Source organism: Aulonocara stuartgranti, assembly GCF_965226115.1.
Source record: "Aulonocara stuartgranti genome assembly, chromosome: 6".
Classification (NCBI taxonomy): Eukaryota; Metazoa; Chordata; class Actinopteri; order Cichliformes; family Cichlidae; genus Aulonocara; species Aulonocara stuartgranti.
The window spans coordinates 32,163,082-32,181,308 of NC_138944.1; the positions used below are offsets into that span (position 1 = coordinate 32,163,082).

Below are 18,227 nucleotides of genomic sequence, written 5' to 3' on the forward strand. Positions count from 1 at the left end.
GCCAGTACTTGGCACTCCCAAAGCTTTACAGACGTTTTTCCAGAATCCTGTTTCTCTTTCAACACGTTCTTCTTCCACCTGGTTCTGAGAGAGTTTTATGCGTGAGAAACGAAGAAGACGGACCATCTTTAAAGAAATAAACCTCGCTTTAAACAAACGGGATTGCTTGCCAAGGTAACACAGTTGGGCACGTGCGCGCACACCTGCCGCAGTTTGAGTTTAATTAAACTCTCTTTGCCCGTCTCCTCAGTTCAAACCAAACCAGACTCCGGTGTGCTGTCGCTGGGATGGCTGAACCCCGGAGAGTTCAGCTGTTTACTCTCAGCAGTGATGCGCCCTCTTCTAACTCGCCTTCGACCCACGGGTGTCCGTCAGGGGTTCCGCAGATGGAAGAATCCCGCTCAGATCGACCCGCTGACACTGAAACAGTCCGGCTCGTCCTCACATTATTTGAGCCCGACGAGCGGAGCTTCCCGGAGTTCAGCTACAGGCAGCTTGTTGATGACAAGGTGGGATTAAGTCACGACCTCCACCCTCCTAACCTGTAACCAGTTAAGATACAAACAGACCCGTGACTGTAGTTAGTCTGGGTTAAGTAGGCTAAATATTTTTTAGGCTTTTGGCTAACCACATGAAATTGTAAACCATTTAAGGTATTACACACATAAAAAGCAGTTCAGTTTTAATTCAGTTGGAACTGCATTGCTAATTCAGCAGCAGCCTTTGCTTAGTTTCAAAAGTGGGTTAAAAAACTAACTTTTTAAAGCCAGAGCTGGGTTTAAAAGTTAGATAATAGTCAAAGTGGGACAAAGATCTGCTTTAACACTCACAGTGGGAGTAAATTGCTATTCTGAATGACTTGATTTGTTAATCTCATGAAAAACTAATAAACATGCTGGTTGCATTGGAGCCAGACATGTGTTCAATTTCCTGTAAAACAATGGCTGGCATGGCATTTAATGGGTTTCAGATAAGTCAGTCAAAAATTGAAGGACCACTGAGCAGACTAGAGGAGGAAGAAAAGAGGGAGAACGATGAAGTCGCTGCCATTGCAAGGAAGTTGGAAGAAAAATATGTGAGTAGCCTTTTACTCTTGTAAACATGTAAACAGATTTTGTTTGGGGGGGGGGGTTTCGGTGTTTTTTGTGAGGGTTGATGGGTGCTTGTCTACAGCTGGGTGGCCCAGAGGTCAGCCTGGACACGATAACCTGAGAATCCAATACAATGTGATAAAGAGAACGTTCATATATTAAGGCTTAATAAATTATGTTCACTTTTGGTAACACAGGTTGTGCCTCCGAAAGCAGCCTGTTACTCCCTTTGTTATTTAAAAAACAAATTACCTTATTAACCTATAAGATTAAACTGATGTGTGAACAGAAGGTGGCAATCACTATGATAAATATTTGTAAATGGTGCAGTAATGTTATGCTTCCTCTCAATACAGGGTGCCAAACCTAAGAAAAAAAAGGACCGCATCCAGGACTTGATCGACATCGGATTTGGTTATGATGACGAGGATTCTTTCATTGACAACTCTGAGGCTGTGAGTCGGTGTTAGAACACCTTTTGAAATTTCTCACAGCTGGTATAAACTCGTCCTTGCCTGCTGTGCTGCACAAAAAGACGGTTTGATTTCTAGATTATGACAATGACCTCACTCACCACTGAGTAAATGTTCTTTCTGCTTAAGCATTAGCTCGCTGCTGCACGTGAAAGCTCTCAACAGCCATCATGTGTACTGCTTGTGGTTATACAGTCCCTCAGTAGTTTCTGTAATTGTATTACATACTGCTTTTAGTATGACGAGTTCGTGCCATGCTCCATCACCACCAAATTTGGTGGGTTCTATGTGAATTCGGGCGTGCTGCAGTTCCGCCAGGCCTCTGACACCGAAGACGATGACCTCACAGCCGAAGAGGAAACGATTGAGATGACAAAAGTAAGCAGTAAGAGTACATGACTGGCTGTGCTGAATATTTAGGCAAATCTGCTAAATAGATTTAAAAGGAAATTTTGCACCAACATTTTGGTTCTTTATAACGTTTTTGAGTTGTTTAACATGCCTTTGAACAATTTCCCAGAAACGTAAACTGAATAATGATCAGGAGAAGCCAGGGAAGAAGCTGTGCAGAGCAGATGGAGAGATAAAAAGCAACATGGATCATAAGTTAAGGTGAGGCTGACCAAAGTTAGATACTGATGCTGTAAAGCTGACTTAACAACACTAAATTGTTCCCTTGTAATTTTCTTGTTTTGTAGCTCTATGTCTGAAATTGGGCAGACTGATGAGATGGAGATCAAAAAGAAGAAAAAGGCTGTTAGGACTCTGAGCGTCACCAGCATGCTGAAAAAGTTTCAAAAAGAAAAGGAGAGAGAGAGACAGAAGAGAGCGAGGGACAAGGCAGCTGCAAATCTGGGTGCAACAGTAACCCCTCTGTTTCCTGCAGATGCAGGTGGGGGTGGAGGCATGGGGCTAACTGACCCTCTTCTCAGTTTAATTGGTTCAACCAATGACCAAGCTCTGATTCAAGCAGCCAGCACAGTAGATTTTGATATTGATCTGGACTCTCTGTTAGAAGTCAGTGAAGAGATCTCATCGCCTAAATCACTTCCTCAACCAGCATTAGAGATGCAGCTGATCCAAAGCAAAACGGATGATTCCGTGCAGCTCGACACCTTTTCTGATCCCAAAACCCGAACTTCAACTTCAAAGAATAATTTTCTGGAGAAATGTGAACCAGAGCAAACCCAGCTTGTGTCAGATTCCAGTTCTACATCACAGAGCGCCCCGCTGCCAGAGGGACTTCCTCCAGCACTGAAAGACAGCATTAGAAACCTCACAGTGGTGAGATGTTATGTATTTCTGCTGAAAGGAAATGCCTGTGCACACTGTATAGGTTGACAAACTGATTGCAGTTTAATGAGCAATGTTTACACTGATTTTTAGGCGGCCAAGATATCAGAGGGAGAGTCAAAACTCAAGTTCTTCAGTCCAGATATCAACTCAATCCTGCTAGAGTGAGTTCTCCCAAGTGAACATATTCAAATGTAAAACCATTAACAGTGAACAGAACATATTTCTCTTTGCAAGTTTAAGCGAAAGTCCTTCAGCACAGACATGCACAGCATACAAACTGCTGCTATTATTATTATTATTATTATTATTTTAAAGAATGATGCTGAATTTAAGGGCAAAGAATTAAAAACAAAAAGAAATGAGGAATAATAATCTTGTCATGGAGATGGTGCGTCTATATAAGGCCAGGCTGAGTGTGTATGTATGTAGATATAGTGATAGATATACCTCAATGACTCATTCTTTCAGAAACTACTAGGAAGTGGTATTTATTTATATTAGGTGATCACGTTTTGTGGAACTTGAATGCTCGTGTAAGAAAAAGTTGGACAGTGCCTGCTTCAAGTTCAGGTATTGACCTGCAAACCTTGATCTTGACCTTAAATTTGCTACACACGTGATTATCTGATCAAAAATCTTGTTATACCTATACTCATGCCTAAGATTTCAAATAATCTCCTTCGCAAATTTTAACCGGTTTACACACAGATTAGCATGGCATACAAAGATAGTAGCTATGTAGGTGCAGCGTCACAAAGCCGCTTTTATGGCTGCATGCTCAAAGGTATACAAAGCAGTATATAACTCACTAACCCTTTAACTAAATGTGTACCTGTTCCACCTGAGATATTGAGTGTGGTGTTTAAATGCATGTTTCTGCTCTTGGTGTTTCGGCACAGCATTGAGTTACAGTGTCGGGAGCAGAGTGGGTCACTGCGCTCCAAGGTGTACACACACCTGTCGTCTTTCCTGCCCTGTAGCAGAGATACGCTTCTCAAACGTGTAAAGAAACTGCTAATCGCACAAGTGGTGAGTGTGCTCATGTGTTCAGCTGCATTTCTATTACAGAGTTGTAAATTATTTATACTTGTGTGACCTGCTTTTTATGCCCTCTTGATAAGGGGGAGCCCCTTGGGGTGGAAAATCCCATGCAGAAACTTAAAGATGCCATTGGAAGATCTATGCCTGAGCAGATTTCATGTTTCAATGAAGAATGTCAGGCGTATGAACAAGTCAAGACTTCAAAGTAAGTTCATTTATTCTTGGAAAATGGAGGTGAGACTATCAGTTACTAGTGTCTATAATTTTATTTAACAAAATAAAATCTCCTTTCCTACTTACCACGTTGTCTCATCTCCCATTCTTAGCCACAGTTGTGGCTGTATTTAAATATTACAATCTTTTCTTATGGCTGACACAACCAAATTGTACAATTTCAAAAAGGCAGATGCGACATGAGCATTACTCTACAGCATGTACATGCAACTGCTAGGCTGGGATCAGCATTTACTCAGCTTGAACAGCACTCTGGCTTCTAGGCTAGCTTAGCATTAGCATGTTGGCTGTGCAGGTGCTTGCAAAGAGAATTGGACTACTGGAAACCATCCCTAGCCCTCTGTGATAATGGCATTTTCTGTTTATCTAAAGAGCAACAGAGGACAATGATGAGGAGAAAACTGGGAGAAAAGCAGGTCCTAAGAAAGTGTTCAAGTGGAATGAGGAGATCAGGTAAGCTGTAAAGATCAATCACATGTTAACATGTTTTATTTCAGTAAGATCTTTTAAAACTGTGCTTTAGTCCATGAAAACGGACACTTTGACCTGTTCTGTCATTTAGAGAGTGTTTGGGCCAAGTGCTGAAAGCAAAAGCAGACAATTATAAAAAGGAAAGGAAGGGGGAACAGGAGGTTGAAGAGCATCTCAAGATCTTTCTTGACAATGAGGTCAAACCGCTTTGGCCAAAAGGGTGGATGCAATCAAGGTAAACTATAATGGTGCAGTTTCAGTCCTGAAACTTTATTTTCATACTTTTAACTATACACATGTTACGACTTAAATGTCTTTTTTCTCTCTCAGGGTTCTGATGAAGGAGAGCAGGAAATTGTTACATCTCTCGTCATTACTGTGAGTGCAGCGATGGGCGGAATTAAATGCTGTTACTTGTATGAATTTCTACATAAAATGTTTAAAGTTATTTACCAAAAATGCAAGCATTGTTTCACATGTTTAGAACGAAGAAGGCCAAGTGTGAGAAGAAGCAGTCATGTTCATTCTCAGATGACTGTAATGACGATTGGGGAAATTCACCACTGACAGAAATGTCCAGAGGAGCAGCTTCTGCCTTCACCGAAGGCTCCGATAGACTCAGTTCTGTTGTTCACGAGGGTGCTGCCACGAAGAAGGGCGAGGTCAAAAAAGTGGAAATGAATGTCAGAGCCACCTCAAATGCAGAGTCGGAGAAATCTCAAGTTGATGAGACTCCCACTCATTCCCTCCTGGATCTCCTTGCTGAACAAGCCCTGGCTCAGGAGCAACACCTCCCAGGGCTCCAGGAGCTCCTAGCAGAAGTTGCAAAAACCAAGTGTTTTGTTCATCACTGGAGCTTCTCGGAGACACAGAGTTCTCCCCTACTCCCTCCTCCTCCTCCTCAGTCCAGCCCAGTTGGTTTCCCAGCACAGAGTATATGTGGTGACATTTTGCCTCAGATGCTTCAGGTTGGAGGCACCAAACATGCAGATGCTGTTCAGGTGCACAGAGTCTCTGAAGGTGATGGTGCTACAAAATGACAGCCTTCAACAAAGACATGCAGTAAGTTGTATATTTTCTTTTTACTCTAACATTACAACAACTCTGAATTTAGAGTAGTGCTCCTCATGTTCAGTTTTCTTTCTGTCTTAATAAAAGGGGATGAAAAGGGGACACTCCAATGATTTAGGGAATTAATTGGATAGCAGTTTTATAGAACTGAACTAAAATGATCAGAAATGCTCAAAATGACAAAAATCAACAACCGAAGGGACATGTTTGTACTTGAAACAAAATTAATTTCAAATTCAAATCTCATATTTAGACAAAATAAAAGATGGCTGTAGCTCCAAGGTTCAAAATTGGCTCCAAAATCCTGAAACCTGCATTCTGTCTTCTAAGAGTGAGAGGATTATCCAGGATGTGTGTTAGCTAATGGTTTCTAAACGACAATGGCAGCAAAAACGTCATTGTGGGACCAAACCAGTGTGTGACATCATGGTTTAGTAGTTTACGTTTTTATCAAACGCAACACATCAATTGCTACAAGATGCTTTATGTATTCCAATAAGTTTCAATGTCAAAATAAAAGCTTTATAATCAACATTTTGTCAAGTAGATAAAATGTTTTTCTTTTTAGATGGAGCAGAATCGTTGAAGATGAACTGGGCACATGAGGTTCTAATGGAGTAGTTCTTATACTAAAATCAACAAAGTTAATGTCTTAAACTACACACTTTCACTTAATACATAATAAAGAGAGCATGTCATAGCTGTTTATTTGGTGCTTTATTTTCTTAACATTTTGTACAGCAACTGAAGGTTTTAGTAATGATTCATGTTACCAACTTGACTGAGGCTAGTAACAAATGACTCAAAACAACAAAGTTCAACTGCCTAGTCAGCTTATTTAAGCTGAAATTTATTGTGCAATGAAAGTATTGCAAGGAGTAATGCAGGAGCTGTGAATAAGGATGTAAAAATAAAATGTCTCAACGAGCCTAAAGGACGATGAGGAAGTCTAAAGTTACCCAACTAAAGAGCAGGCTGTTAGCCTCTTGTACCATTTGGGTGCAGCTTTTGCTTTGACAGCTAACCCAGACAGTTTCCAAAAGGGGGTGGAGCAGGACACTTGGACAGTGGGTTGACACATACATTATGCCCAATGATTTATTTAAATTTTTTACCCTCACCCACATCAACACATTGATCCAGTTTTCCAAATCCAAAGAAAATCCTTCCAAAAACTCTTGGATTCTTTACATGGCAGGATGGGGGCGTAACTCAGCATTTCTCCAGATATCAAATAGTAATGAAACACCATTGTGATGTTCAAAAGAAAATAAGACAACCAGATATCTTTCTGGATGCCTTTGCTGGACTGTCTCGCCTTATTTCCAGTTTCAGCTCTTTAAAAGTAAATTGTTTTTAACTAAATCATACTGCTTTCACATACCCATGAACACTGAGTGATTAAGGACTAAAATGTGAATTTCTTTCTAGAGAAGCTTTCAGTCTGGAAGATGTGAACTTTGCCTTTTGGGCAGATAACAAAGGCAGCTTATGGTAGTTACATAAGAACATGTACCTGGACAGAAGTTCAGCAACAAAACGATTAAAAAGAACAACTAGAGAGCATAATCTGCTTTTAGTGAGACTCCACTGTCTTTGAAATGCACATAAAGACATTCAAATTCAAAGCTGAGCCTTAAGGACACAAGGAATGACACAGCAATGAACATTTCTCTGCATTTTCTACAGCAGGAGCACTTTTATCCAAGTAACGTGGAAAGAGGAACTTTTAAGGTTTTACACGTGAGTTATCATCTGGGTAAGAAGAACAAGCAGCAAGAAATGTCCACAACAGCTGTTTGCAGTTCCTGGAAAGCAGAAGAAACAGTTTTTAGCACAAGATTACTCCAAACCTTCAGTTTAGGATTCTTCTCATTTACATGATCATATATCAGAACAAAAGCTTTCTCAAACTCCAGGAAGGATGATTTGGAACAATGAAAGTAGAAATGTTAACAGGGAGCATTAATTGTGTTCAGTAGTAATGCAGACAACCCTACCTCTGGCAGGAAGGATTTTCACTTCCACTGTGAAGTTTTTTGAAAATAATCCTTTAGCTTGGATTGTGTAATTTCCAGCATCCTTTTTATTTAAATGAGAGGGTGGGGCAACTATCTGCCCATTTCTGAACCAGGTCACTGATGGCTGAGGGTTTCCTGTCACCTCACATGGGAATCTCTCGCCCTCTGTCACCTTAAGTTTTACAGGACAGCTAAGCTGTGGTGCAACTGAAACAAGGAAAAACAATCAGTGGAAGAAAAGACACCTAATACATTTTATCTAACGAAAGAAGCTCTGTTTGTTCACTTTTCTAGTAAGAAGAAAAATATGGTTTAAGCAGTTCTATGTAACACTTTACAGCTGACGGTATATGACTGGAGAACAAAGAGTGCAGTTTCATTTGAAGTAGTTTATATATGTGATTCTTGAAATTGCAGGAGGAAACATTACACAACAGCTTTATATTGCCTCATTAAAATGCTTCTTGAGTGATAAACTGGTTTGTAGAGCAGAAAGTCTTCAGTCATATGTTATTAACAGTGCATATATTGTGACTATGGCAGAAGCTCTGGTGGTCATTTTCCACAGTCAATAAGTAAATAAATATTAGGATTATCCACACCTGAACTGTGTTGATATGTTCTTTGCTGTGTTTTCTGCACGGTTGTCACTCCCATGTAAAAAAGCAATTTTGGAAATGCTGTTGTGGCTTTACCATAATATTGCATCCTGCGCACTGAGCAGATCAGGTTATACTTACAGAGCTGTTATGCTGTTTTAAGCTCTGATAACCATATGCACATTAAATGTAGCCTGGGTAAGTAGTTGTTCAGTGATGCTGGGAAAGCTCCAGGTGGCAGAACTGGAGCTCAAAATGTACGTGTTTTAAATGGATGCTGCAGTGTTTGAAGCAAATAGCTTGCATCTACCCTTTTGGCCTTACAGAAAAAGCAAAGAGGGATCCTAAAGATGTGGAGAGGGGAAAAAGAACTAAAGGGGAAATTAAAAAACAGAATCCACATAAATTCCAAAAATTTGTAGCGCAGATCACTGGTTTCACTTACAGAGTCTTTGTGACGCCATCACTGGAAGGTGCTGTGGTCCTTCAGGTCCCAGCTCAAGTTTGGCTTCACACCAGTACTGAGCTTCAGTGTCTTCTTTACTGGATACGATGTTCAGAGTGAAGCTCTGAGTCACTGGTTTCTTCTCACTGGATGTATTCGAGTGCATCTGAGCCAGCATTTTCTCCCCTCTGTAGAAGGTCACGAGGACATTTTCAGCAGGCGCAACCTCTGTAATGTGGCACTGTAGAGTATACTGATCACCCTCAAACGGTGACTCACTGTGATTTAGAAATGTGATGGATACTCTGTCTGGAGGCTCTGTGGAGAGAGGTTGGCATATCAGCCATGTAAAGTGCTTCATGCATGTCAGAAGGATAATGCTGTTGACTTACTGTAGACTATTAGGGTGAGTTTACTGTAACACTGTCCTCCCTGTTCAGATAGGGCAAAACACACAGGCTTGATGGTCCAGTCAGTCATCTTCTCAACACTCCAGATCAGAAAACCTTGTGATGTAAAGTTAGGACGGTTCTGGAGTGGCAAAGGGTAACAAATCGCAAAGCTATTCAGATTTTTTTCTTTTTTCCTCAAGTGAAGGCAATGAACAATAAACACAATTTTGTGTGTGTGTGTGTGTGTGTGTGTGTGTGTGTGTGTGTTCATCACACTCAAGTGTCAGCCCATTAAACTAATTTTAATATTAACAAGTAAACAAAATGCTGTTTCTAAATGGTGTTTATTATTAAGGGGGAATTAACTGTGGTGTATCACGTCTTTGAAAAGCGGAGTTCAACGTCTGTAGCCATACACAGGTCTGATTACTGCCACACCTGTGCTCGATCAAATCTCTTAAATAGGACCTGCCTGACAAAGTAGAGTAGACCAAAAAGTCCTCCAAAACTAGAAATCATGCTGCGATCGAAGGAAATTCGGGTACAAGTGAGAAACGATGTAACTCAGATCTCAGTCTGGATAAGGTTATAAAGCCATTTCTAAAGCTATGGGACTCCAGCGAGCCACAGTGAAAGACATTATCCACAAATGGCGAAAACATGGAACAGTGGTGAACTTTCACTGGCTGAACAAAGTTACCCCAGGACCTCAGCAACGACTCATCCACCCCGGAACAAAGAACGGTAGGCCTCTCTTGCTTCAGTTCAGTGTTCATGACATCACCATAAGGTAGAGACTGGGCAAAAATGTCCCCAAATGGTTCCAAGATGAAAACCACTGCTGAGCAAAAGGAACATAAAGGCGTAGTTCAGTTTTCCAGAAAACATCGTGATGATCTCCAAGCCTTGAAAAATGGTCAGACTGGGTGTGTCCCATTACTTGTGGCATAAAAGTAACTCAGCATTTCAGAAAAGGAACGACATACCAACAGTAAAACGTTGTGGCAGTAATGTGATGGTCCAGTGCTGCTTTGTTGCCTAGGGATCTGGGAGACTTGATCTGGTAAATGGAACCATGGATCTACCAAAACATCTTGAAGGAGAATATCCAGCCATCTGTTTGTGTCCTCAAGCTGAAGAGCACTTGGTTTTTGCAGAAAGACAGTGATCCAAAACACTCCAGCAAGTCCACCTCTAACTTAAGAAAAAGAGCAGGACTGCTTTGGAGTCCTGACCTGAATCAGATTAAGATGCTGTGGCATGACCTTAAAAAGGTAATTCATGCTTGAAAACCCTTGATTTTGGCTGAATTACAACAATTCTGCAAAGACAAGTGGTCCAAAATTCCTCCAAAGTGCTGTAAAAGACTCATTGCCAGTGATCACAAATGTTTGATTGCAGTTGTTGCTGCTTAGGGTTGCCCAACCAGTTATTAGGTTTAGGGGGCAATCACTTTTTTACAAAGAACAATGTAGGTGGACCTCCAAAACTAGTTCATGCATTTATTACATCTAGGCTCGATGACGGTAATTCATTATTATAAGGATGCCTTAAAAACTCCCTGAAATGCCTTTACTTGAGGTGAAATGCTGCAGCAAGAATACTGACATAGACTAGTAAGAGAGTACATATTTCTTCTATATTGTCTTCTCTTCATTGGCTCCCTGTTAAATCCAGAATCAGATTCAAAATCATCATTCCAAAATACGTCTTTTAAGAATTTTTAGTACTGTATCACCCCATCAGATCACTTCACAGTCAGACTGAGTTCACATGTGGTTCCTAGAGTATTAAAAAGTAGAATGGGAGACAGTCTCCAGCTTTCGGGCTCCTCTTTGGTGGAACCAGTTCCTAGTTTGAATTTAGGAGACAGATTCCTTCTTTACTTTTAAGTTTACTCTTAAGACTTTCCTTATTGACAATTATGCTGAAATTATGCTCTCTTCCACAGTGTCTTTTTTTTCCTGTGTCCTTCTCTTCACCCCCAACCAATCTCAACAATTGCCTGCCCCTCCCTGGGCATGGTTCTTCCATGGGTTTCTTCTCGTTAAAAAGTTTTTCCTATATAAATAATATTGAATTGAATTTACCTTCACCACTTCTGCTGCTTCCATGGTAACCTTTTCATCTGTCTTCCTCTGATTTACACATCTATCCTGTTTTGGTTGTACTTTCATTCCTCTTCTCCTCTGAGCATACCTCCACGTCTCCAGGTTCTTTTCCACCTACTCCATACTCTCACTACTGATCACAATTTCATTAGTGAGCATCATAGTCCATGCAGACTCCAGCCTCGCCTCATCTGTCAGACTATCAATCACTACTGTCAACAAGAAGTGGCTCACAGCCGATCCCTGATGTACTCACACCTCACCAATGTCTCGCTGTCCTCAGACATGTCTGGCACCATCCTTGCATCTTCTGCCATTCCTGACTTCTTCAGGCAGTACCCCAGTTCCTATCTTGGCACCCTATCATGTCCTTTAGATCCACAAACACAGTGCAACTCTCAATACTTCTCAGTCAACGCCCTCAAAGCAAATACTGCATCTGCAGTGCTCTTTCTTTATTTCCCAATACACTTCACACTTATCATAACTCTCTTTGCATTGGATATGAAGTTGTGAAGACTGTGTGATGAAAATATACAGCTCTCTTATATAAAACTACAAAGTGAGGATATAAGCCTTATATTTAGTTTAGTTAGTGGGTGTTGTTTGGTTCTCAACATATAAAACACTGTGTATAATCAAACACTGATTAACCTACCAGTGGGACTTCCCAACCAATGCCAAAATACCCCATTCTTTGTATGGAGCAGTTAGCTTTGACTGGATCTCCAAACCTGTTAAAGGAGATACACAATTAATTCCCTCAGACACGCAGATGATTCTGTTAATTTGGTGACATTTTCTTGACGTTGCCTCTTACATTTCAATACAAGTCATGACAGCAACTGAAATATTTAATAGTTGGAAATTGATCCAAGATAAAAATCAGAGTGCTGATCTTTGCACCATAGATTTCAGAAGCTCAACACAAGGTCAAAACCTCGTGAACCTTTCTGAACAATGAAATACCACAAGGTCACCATGTCTGAGTGACACCAAGCTATCATTTTACTGTCCAAAAAGGCTTTAAACTGCACAGATGAGTGAACAGCAAGTTAGTGCACACAGACTCTTATCACTGACCACCTACGTCAGCCTGAAATAATCACTCACTCTTTTTTGCCATACCTGACCACCACAGTGGAGGGTGATATCTTTAGAGGGCAGAGGACACTTTGTGTTGATTCTCCAGGTGTGATGGGAGAAGCGACAAGGCTGACATTTGGAAAGGGAAGTGCGAATTCTGGTGGAAGAGATGGTGTGCTAGTGAAAACAGGGTATGAAGTACCTGAGGTTAAGGGAGTGGGAGAAAGAGTAAGATATAATAAGTCATGAAAGTAAACACTGTGTACTGTATCTTTAAGGTCTGTCCAAAATCATTTTGCACTTTTATTTTTATCAGAAATCCACACAACATGTTTTAACTAAGAAATAAAAAAGATCTAATTTTCCTCGCTTTACTATAATAATCCAAGTCTTTAGTTGCTAAAGCTTTCCTTACGAATGTCAGCTTATGCAACTTTAGACTGCATGTTGTACCTTTCTGTCTAAGTTCAATCTGTGGGGCAGCAATACTGTAAAACCTTGTGTTACGTGTACTTTTTTTTTAATAAACTGGAAGAAAACCTCAAAATACTATAAAATATTTCATGCAGGCTCAATCATCCAGGTAAGGAAATCCCAAAATGTTGATTCTGTTCATCTGGATGTAGAGTTTTCAGTGGGAGAAACTCTAGCAACTTCTTCAGTTGAGACTGAATGAGGAACAAACGTTTCTCCCACTGAAAACGCTACATCCAGATGAACAGAATCAACTTTTTGGGGTTTATCCATTGTGCTTGTTAAAAAAAAAAAAAAAAAAAACTGTTAAAAATTCATTGTGAGCTTTCTGAAAATGAAAGTAGCTACAAAAACACTGCAGACAGTGACTTTTTAAATGTACTTTTTTTTAAAAATGTTTATTTATTTATATTATTTATTATTTTGCCTCTGTACACCACCACAATGGATTTTTAAATGTATTTAAATAAAGTGTTCTTAATACTTGGAGGAAAATCCTTTAATCACTCCCTGGATTTTCGAACCCATGGACAATTACTGTGTTCCCTCCCTTGAGATGCTTTGCCAGGCCGTTTCTGCAACCACTCGCACCCCATTTGTGCGTCTCTCTGCATTCAGTTTTATCTTCAGTCACTGAAAAGCTGCTCTGCTGGGAGTTGCGGTATGCTTTGAGTCAAAATCTATTTACGCTGTGAAGCACTGTCTTATAAAATTTGGCTGAACTTGGGCAGAGAGCCCTTTACGCTTCAGGATTCATCCTGCTGCTTTTATCAGCAGTCAGTTAGCGGTATGGATCCTGATGTCACACAGTGGAAATTTGTATTTATCTTGTATATTGTTTTTATTCTGATTTTTAGTGTTTATTTATGAGTGTTGTTTTGTTTGCATGGTTTTATTCTGTTTCTATTGCATGGTTTTTAGTGTTTTATGTGACATGGTTTTTATCCACTGTGGACTGGCTGCACATGGGACAAATTAGCTGATAGGGACCACCTGCTGAGGCAGGGGTGTGTCCAGAGGTGGCCTATCAGCTGTGTAAAGACCTTTTAAATACAGGCTAGCTGAGCACTGAAGGAGAGAGGCTGGAAGGTTAATGCGAGATGGCCAGTGTGATGCGGCGACCAAGTCCTGACCTCATGGAACGGCAACAGTAAGAGACAACGCGTGTGATTGGCAGCAGGGCAGAGGTTTACCTCTGCCTGCATTTGTGAGTAGGGTCTCTATTGTTGTTTACTGGGTGCAGCTGGATTGGGAGAGGGTCACCATGGCCATGAGCCAGGGCCGCTTCTGGGACCATTGTTCTGGCCCCTATTTGTTATGTTGCAGGACACCGACGCAAGGGGAGCTGTGGCGGTGGTCACATTATGGATTCGGGTGCAGAACGCAAGCCAGGCTGGGAAGTGATGGGCCAGCGGAAGGACAAGAAGATGGGTGGCTCTTTCTTGTCTGCTGAAGACGGGGCTGGCGTGGACTCTGCTCTAAAGTCCACGCCAGCTGATGGACCCATAATGAACATGTGGCCTAATTATAGCAGGGGGGTTTTAGTGAATGTAGAAAATGGTAGTTTTACGGGTTTTAGAATTGTTTTTAGTAGAGAGCAAACATTTTATTACATACATTTTAAGGGTGTTTTTATTTGTGCTCCCTGGCCTAGTAATAAACTGTTTCTGATCAGACCTGCTTCCTCTCTGTGCCCGTGGTATCTGACTCGCTTGCTCCCCCTTGTATTTTAAAGAATCTTTCTTTTTAGCGTGACATTCTGGTGCGACCGCTTTAGTGTTCGCCACGCGCTACACTTACACTGGATCCATACCGTGCCATAACAGTAAACGGCTTATGAAATGAAACACATTACATCATCTGTAAAACATGATGGAGAGAATGCCATAAGATGGAAAAACAGAACATTAAGGAGGATACTGTACATGTAGACCTAACACACTGAATACCTGTGATGTTAAACCCAATACTATAAATAAAAACATGAATAAAAGGATGGGTCTCCTCCTATGTTTGTCCTGGCACTGTAACTCACATGATCTCATGAGTATTTTTTTTTTCTTGGTCTTAACACAATACATGCAAGGGTCAATTAAATTTTGCCATCTCATGAAATAATACTCATTTTAGCTGATCTATTGTGAACTATTGTTTCATAGCATGCTGAATACACCCAGTGTGTTCCTCTGAGGAAGGAAGGACACCCTGCCCAAATCGTAAGAACTCGCTCCTCTTTTCAATTGACCATTGTTCCATCGAGTCCTGGGGTTGTTCTCCTGCCTATCAGATGATCTCACTGGCAGTAGGCGTGCCGGCTGTCAAAATTTATAGTTGTGTTTCCCATGTGCCACTCTGCAACGTGAACAATGCAGTACAACTGCCAGCTGGGTCAGCTTACAGAGAGCGTAGTCTCCGGACCAAACCAGGATCACAAGTCTCAAAACCTGAAGGATCAATGACGTCTTTTTTTTCCTGATTTGCAGATCTTTGGGGATGCTTCCATCCCCAAAGATGGGATGGAAATCTTTAAGGAAAAGCCTGCGTTCAAAATGTGAATGGGAAGTACTGTCAGCTAAGTCTGTCTAAGAATCACAAATTCAAATTTCTTCAGATGCAGAATGGAGCTTTACATGTGTAGATAATGTTTTGTGTTATGTTTTCAAATGTCTCATGTTTGATATGATCATGTGTAACCGCTTTGAATCCTCTCTAACAACATATTACGTTTTTTTAAAGTTAAATAGTTTCCTACAATTTTGGAAAAACCTGAGCTGAAATGCTTGGATTGGGTTAGCAGAGTAAAAAAAGTAACTTTACCCTCAGAAAAGTGATCACATGTCATTTTTAACTACAAATCAATTTGCCTCAGGGGTTCTTACAAGCGCAGCCACCACACTCTGCCCAGTCATCTTCAGTCCCAGTTATCTCTCTTGTCACACTCTTTAACCTTACTTTTTAACCTTATCTGCTTCTATCGCCCAATTGGCTTCTACACTGAACAGGTTCTTCTCATCAGAGCTGCCCACTGCACCCACTCAGCCATCAGTTCACTCACCTGAGTGGAAGAGCTGAAACAGCATGAGCGCAACGGCCCATCCAGGAGAAGCCATCCTTCTTCTATGTCACGTTAACAGCTGATCGATGCTGACGGTGCCACAGCCTGAGACTTATGAGGTAGCAGTGGGTTCTTTTAGTTTATGTGGAACTGTGGGGTGTGTGAGTGTGTGTGTATGTGTGTGTGAGTGAGTGAGTGAGTGCACATGTGGGTGTGGGGTGTGTGTATTTGCTTTGCTTCTGTGTGTCTGAAGTTGATGACGAGGGAGTTCCTTTGCTCTGGCCTCTGAAACCCACCATGGGCGTTCTCTGTTGGTATATGAAGAGAGGAAGGAAGGGAGGGTCAAGAAAAATGAAGTGTAGTGTTGCAACGTGGAGGGCAAGAATGTGTGTGTGTGTGTCTGTGTGTGTGTGCGCGTGTGTGTCTCTATGAGAGAGAAAGAGAGAGTAGTTACATAGCAATACACTGATACAGAGTTTTTGAGAATAAAAATAATCATCCCATTGATGTGTTATACTGGGGGAAAAAAGCACTAAAAAATCAGCTTCAATCAGCTAACAACATCTGATTGGTTTTTTCCCTTTTTTTTCTTCCACCATATAATCTATATATGACTCCTATTTATGTCTTAATGTCAATAATAGCGCCTCTCTTTCACTCATAAGCACAGCTTTTATGCTGAAGCATATCGTTAGTATAGGAAATTCCACAAAACTTGTCACTGACTCAACAGTTTTTTGTTTTGGGGTCTTTGAGCTCGTTGTTTTTGTTTTTATAGTCTGCATTACAGGCTTCATTGTCTCGGTTCCACTGATTCATACACTGACCAGAATTACGCACGGCTCTAAACATGCAGGGTGAAACCGGGGCAGAGCCAATTATGCACTCCTTCTGATAACATTTCCCCCACTGATTGCAGCTAAACCAACGCAAGATTATCAAAACCGCATCAGTTACAAAACAAAGAATTCTTTCACAGCGTTAAATTTAGTATAATTTGCAGGAAATTGCATGCCGGTAAATCAAGTTTGTGTGGTTCATTTAAATATGCTCCTCCCAGGACCGTGTTTGAGAGAGAAACCGTGGGGTAGACTGGGGTTGGGTATCACACTTTTTACTCTTTGATGAACTGCTGTTCATTCATTCATCTATGACACTCTGAAATTTTGACCCCATAGCTGGGTTAGCTGTCAGAAGGAATGGGGTTGATTGTCCCTATAGCTAACAATGGAGTTTTAGTAGAAAACAGTGATTTTAAAGTGGGGGACAGGTTAACTGGAAACACTAAATTGCCCATAGGTGTGAATGTGGGAGTGAATGTGATTGGATGTCTCTGTCTGTGTTAGCCCTGTGACAGACTGGCGACCTGTCCAGGGTGTACTCTGCCTCTCGCCCTAAGACAGCTGGGATAGGCTCCATCAACCCCTGCAACCCTGAAAAGGAGAAGAGGAAGTGGATGGATGGATGGATGGATGGATGGATGGATGGATGGATGGATGGACAGTGATTTTAAAAAGTATAACATTTAATTTTTTTCAAGATAATGACACAAACATACAACATACAACACAAACAACTGAGAACATTTCCACGTTGCAATAGTAGGCAAGTCAGTGTAAACATGTGATAACAGAAACGAACTCCATTAATATTGAACTGACTCTGAACTGCTCTCCATTTTAAGTCTTATTGCATTCTGGATCATCTGGGTTCAGGGCTGGACTGACACTGGCATATTTTGGTAATGGTGGCCCACTGTGTTTATTAATATGATATGTGAAAGTGCATAACATACTAGAGGATATATGTTCATGTGGTGTGATTTCAAAAATTAAAATAAAACACAGCAGCCTACAAGGAAGAGAGTAACATGTTAAACAACTGATATGCTCTTTCACTGCTCAGGGATTCATCCTGGGAGAGATGGCAACAGTATCACAAAAAGAGCTCCTCATCAAAGTGGCACAGTTTTATTTTTATTCTATTTTTTTGCTACTTTGGGGGAAAATTTTAGACATTACTTATACATTTTCATAAGTTCTGTTAAAACCTGTTGTAATCTTGTGTTGATTTCTTTTAAAAGGCTTAACATCACTAAAGTACTTTTAAGCCACACAACTGTGTTTGTCTGGTTTCTTTGCCATTCATGTACCAGAGCTCTAAGAGTCGTTCTTAATCTTCTGATACTAGCCCAAATTACTCATTACCTTGGTAATTATCCATCAGCACTGTGTATATATACCTCCATGTAAGTGCTACAAGAGGTAGTAGTAAGCTTTATGATCATCCAGGTGGATGTCAGCAACAACACAAAATAACAGTAAACACAAATCACAAATGTGAAGAATGCCTGTTAAATCCACACCA

The 18,227-nt window shown here is 40.8% G+C and overlaps 2 protein-coding genes across 7 annotated transcripts in view; one reads left to right on the forward strand and one right to left on the reverse strand.

Annotated features, from left to right (window-relative positions):
- Positions 1-7,453, forward strand: LOC309708930 (ubinuclein-1-like). Of its 2 annotated transcripts, none has more exons than XM_082537289.1 (15): positions 1-174; positions 251-509; positions 971-1,075; positions 1,448-1,546; positions 1,802-1,942; positions 2,085-2,176; positions 2,263-2,848; positions 2,951-3,021; positions 3,760-3,889; positions 3,982-4,106; positions 4,508-4,588; positions 4,698-4,841; positions 4,937-4,984; positions 5,091-5,668; positions 7,367-7,453. In XM_082537289.1, exons 1-14 carry the CDS (start codon positions 98-100, stop codon positions 5,644-5,646), a joined length of 2,514 nt encoding a protein of 837 aa, XP_082393415.1. In that variant the 5' UTR covers positions 1-97; the 3' UTR covers positions 5,647-5,668; positions 7,367-7,453. The 2 variants fall into 2 exon arrangements, with proteins under 2 accessions (XP_082393415.1, XP_082393414.1); XM_082537288.1 differs by lacking the exon at positions 7,367-7,453 and adding an exon at positions 6,246-6,377.
- Positions 6,376-18,227, reverse strand: part of LOC309708936 (intercellular adhesion molecule 1-like) — a 21,766-nt gene continuing 9,914 nt past the window's right edge. For 2 of the 5 annotated variants that reach the window (XM_082537305.1, XM_082537307.1), the window contains exons 2-8: positions 15,861-16,168; positions 12,374-12,533; positions 11,904-11,979; positions 9,135-9,273; positions 8,743-9,060; positions 7,678-7,905; positions 6,376-7,485 (exon numbers count right to left, since the gene is read on the reverse strand). In XM_082537305.1, coding sequence (XP_082393431.1) covers positions 7,415-7,485; positions 7,678-7,905; positions 8,743-9,060; positions 9,135-9,273; positions 11,904-11,979; positions 12,374-12,533; positions 15,861-15,915 — 1,047 coding nt within the window. In that variant the 5' untranslated portion in view covers positions 15,916-16,168 and the 3' untranslated portion in view covers positions 6,376-7,414. Of the gene's footprint in view, positions 7,486-7,677; positions 7,906-8,742; positions 9,061-9,134; positions 9,274-11,224; positions 11,376-11,501; positions 11,616-11,903; positions 11,980-12,373; positions 12,534-15,860; positions 16,169-17,226; positions 17,294-18,227 lie in introns of those variants that run through there. The other 3 variants (XM_082537306.1, XM_082537309.1, XM_082537308.1) reach the window with 3 other exon arrangements.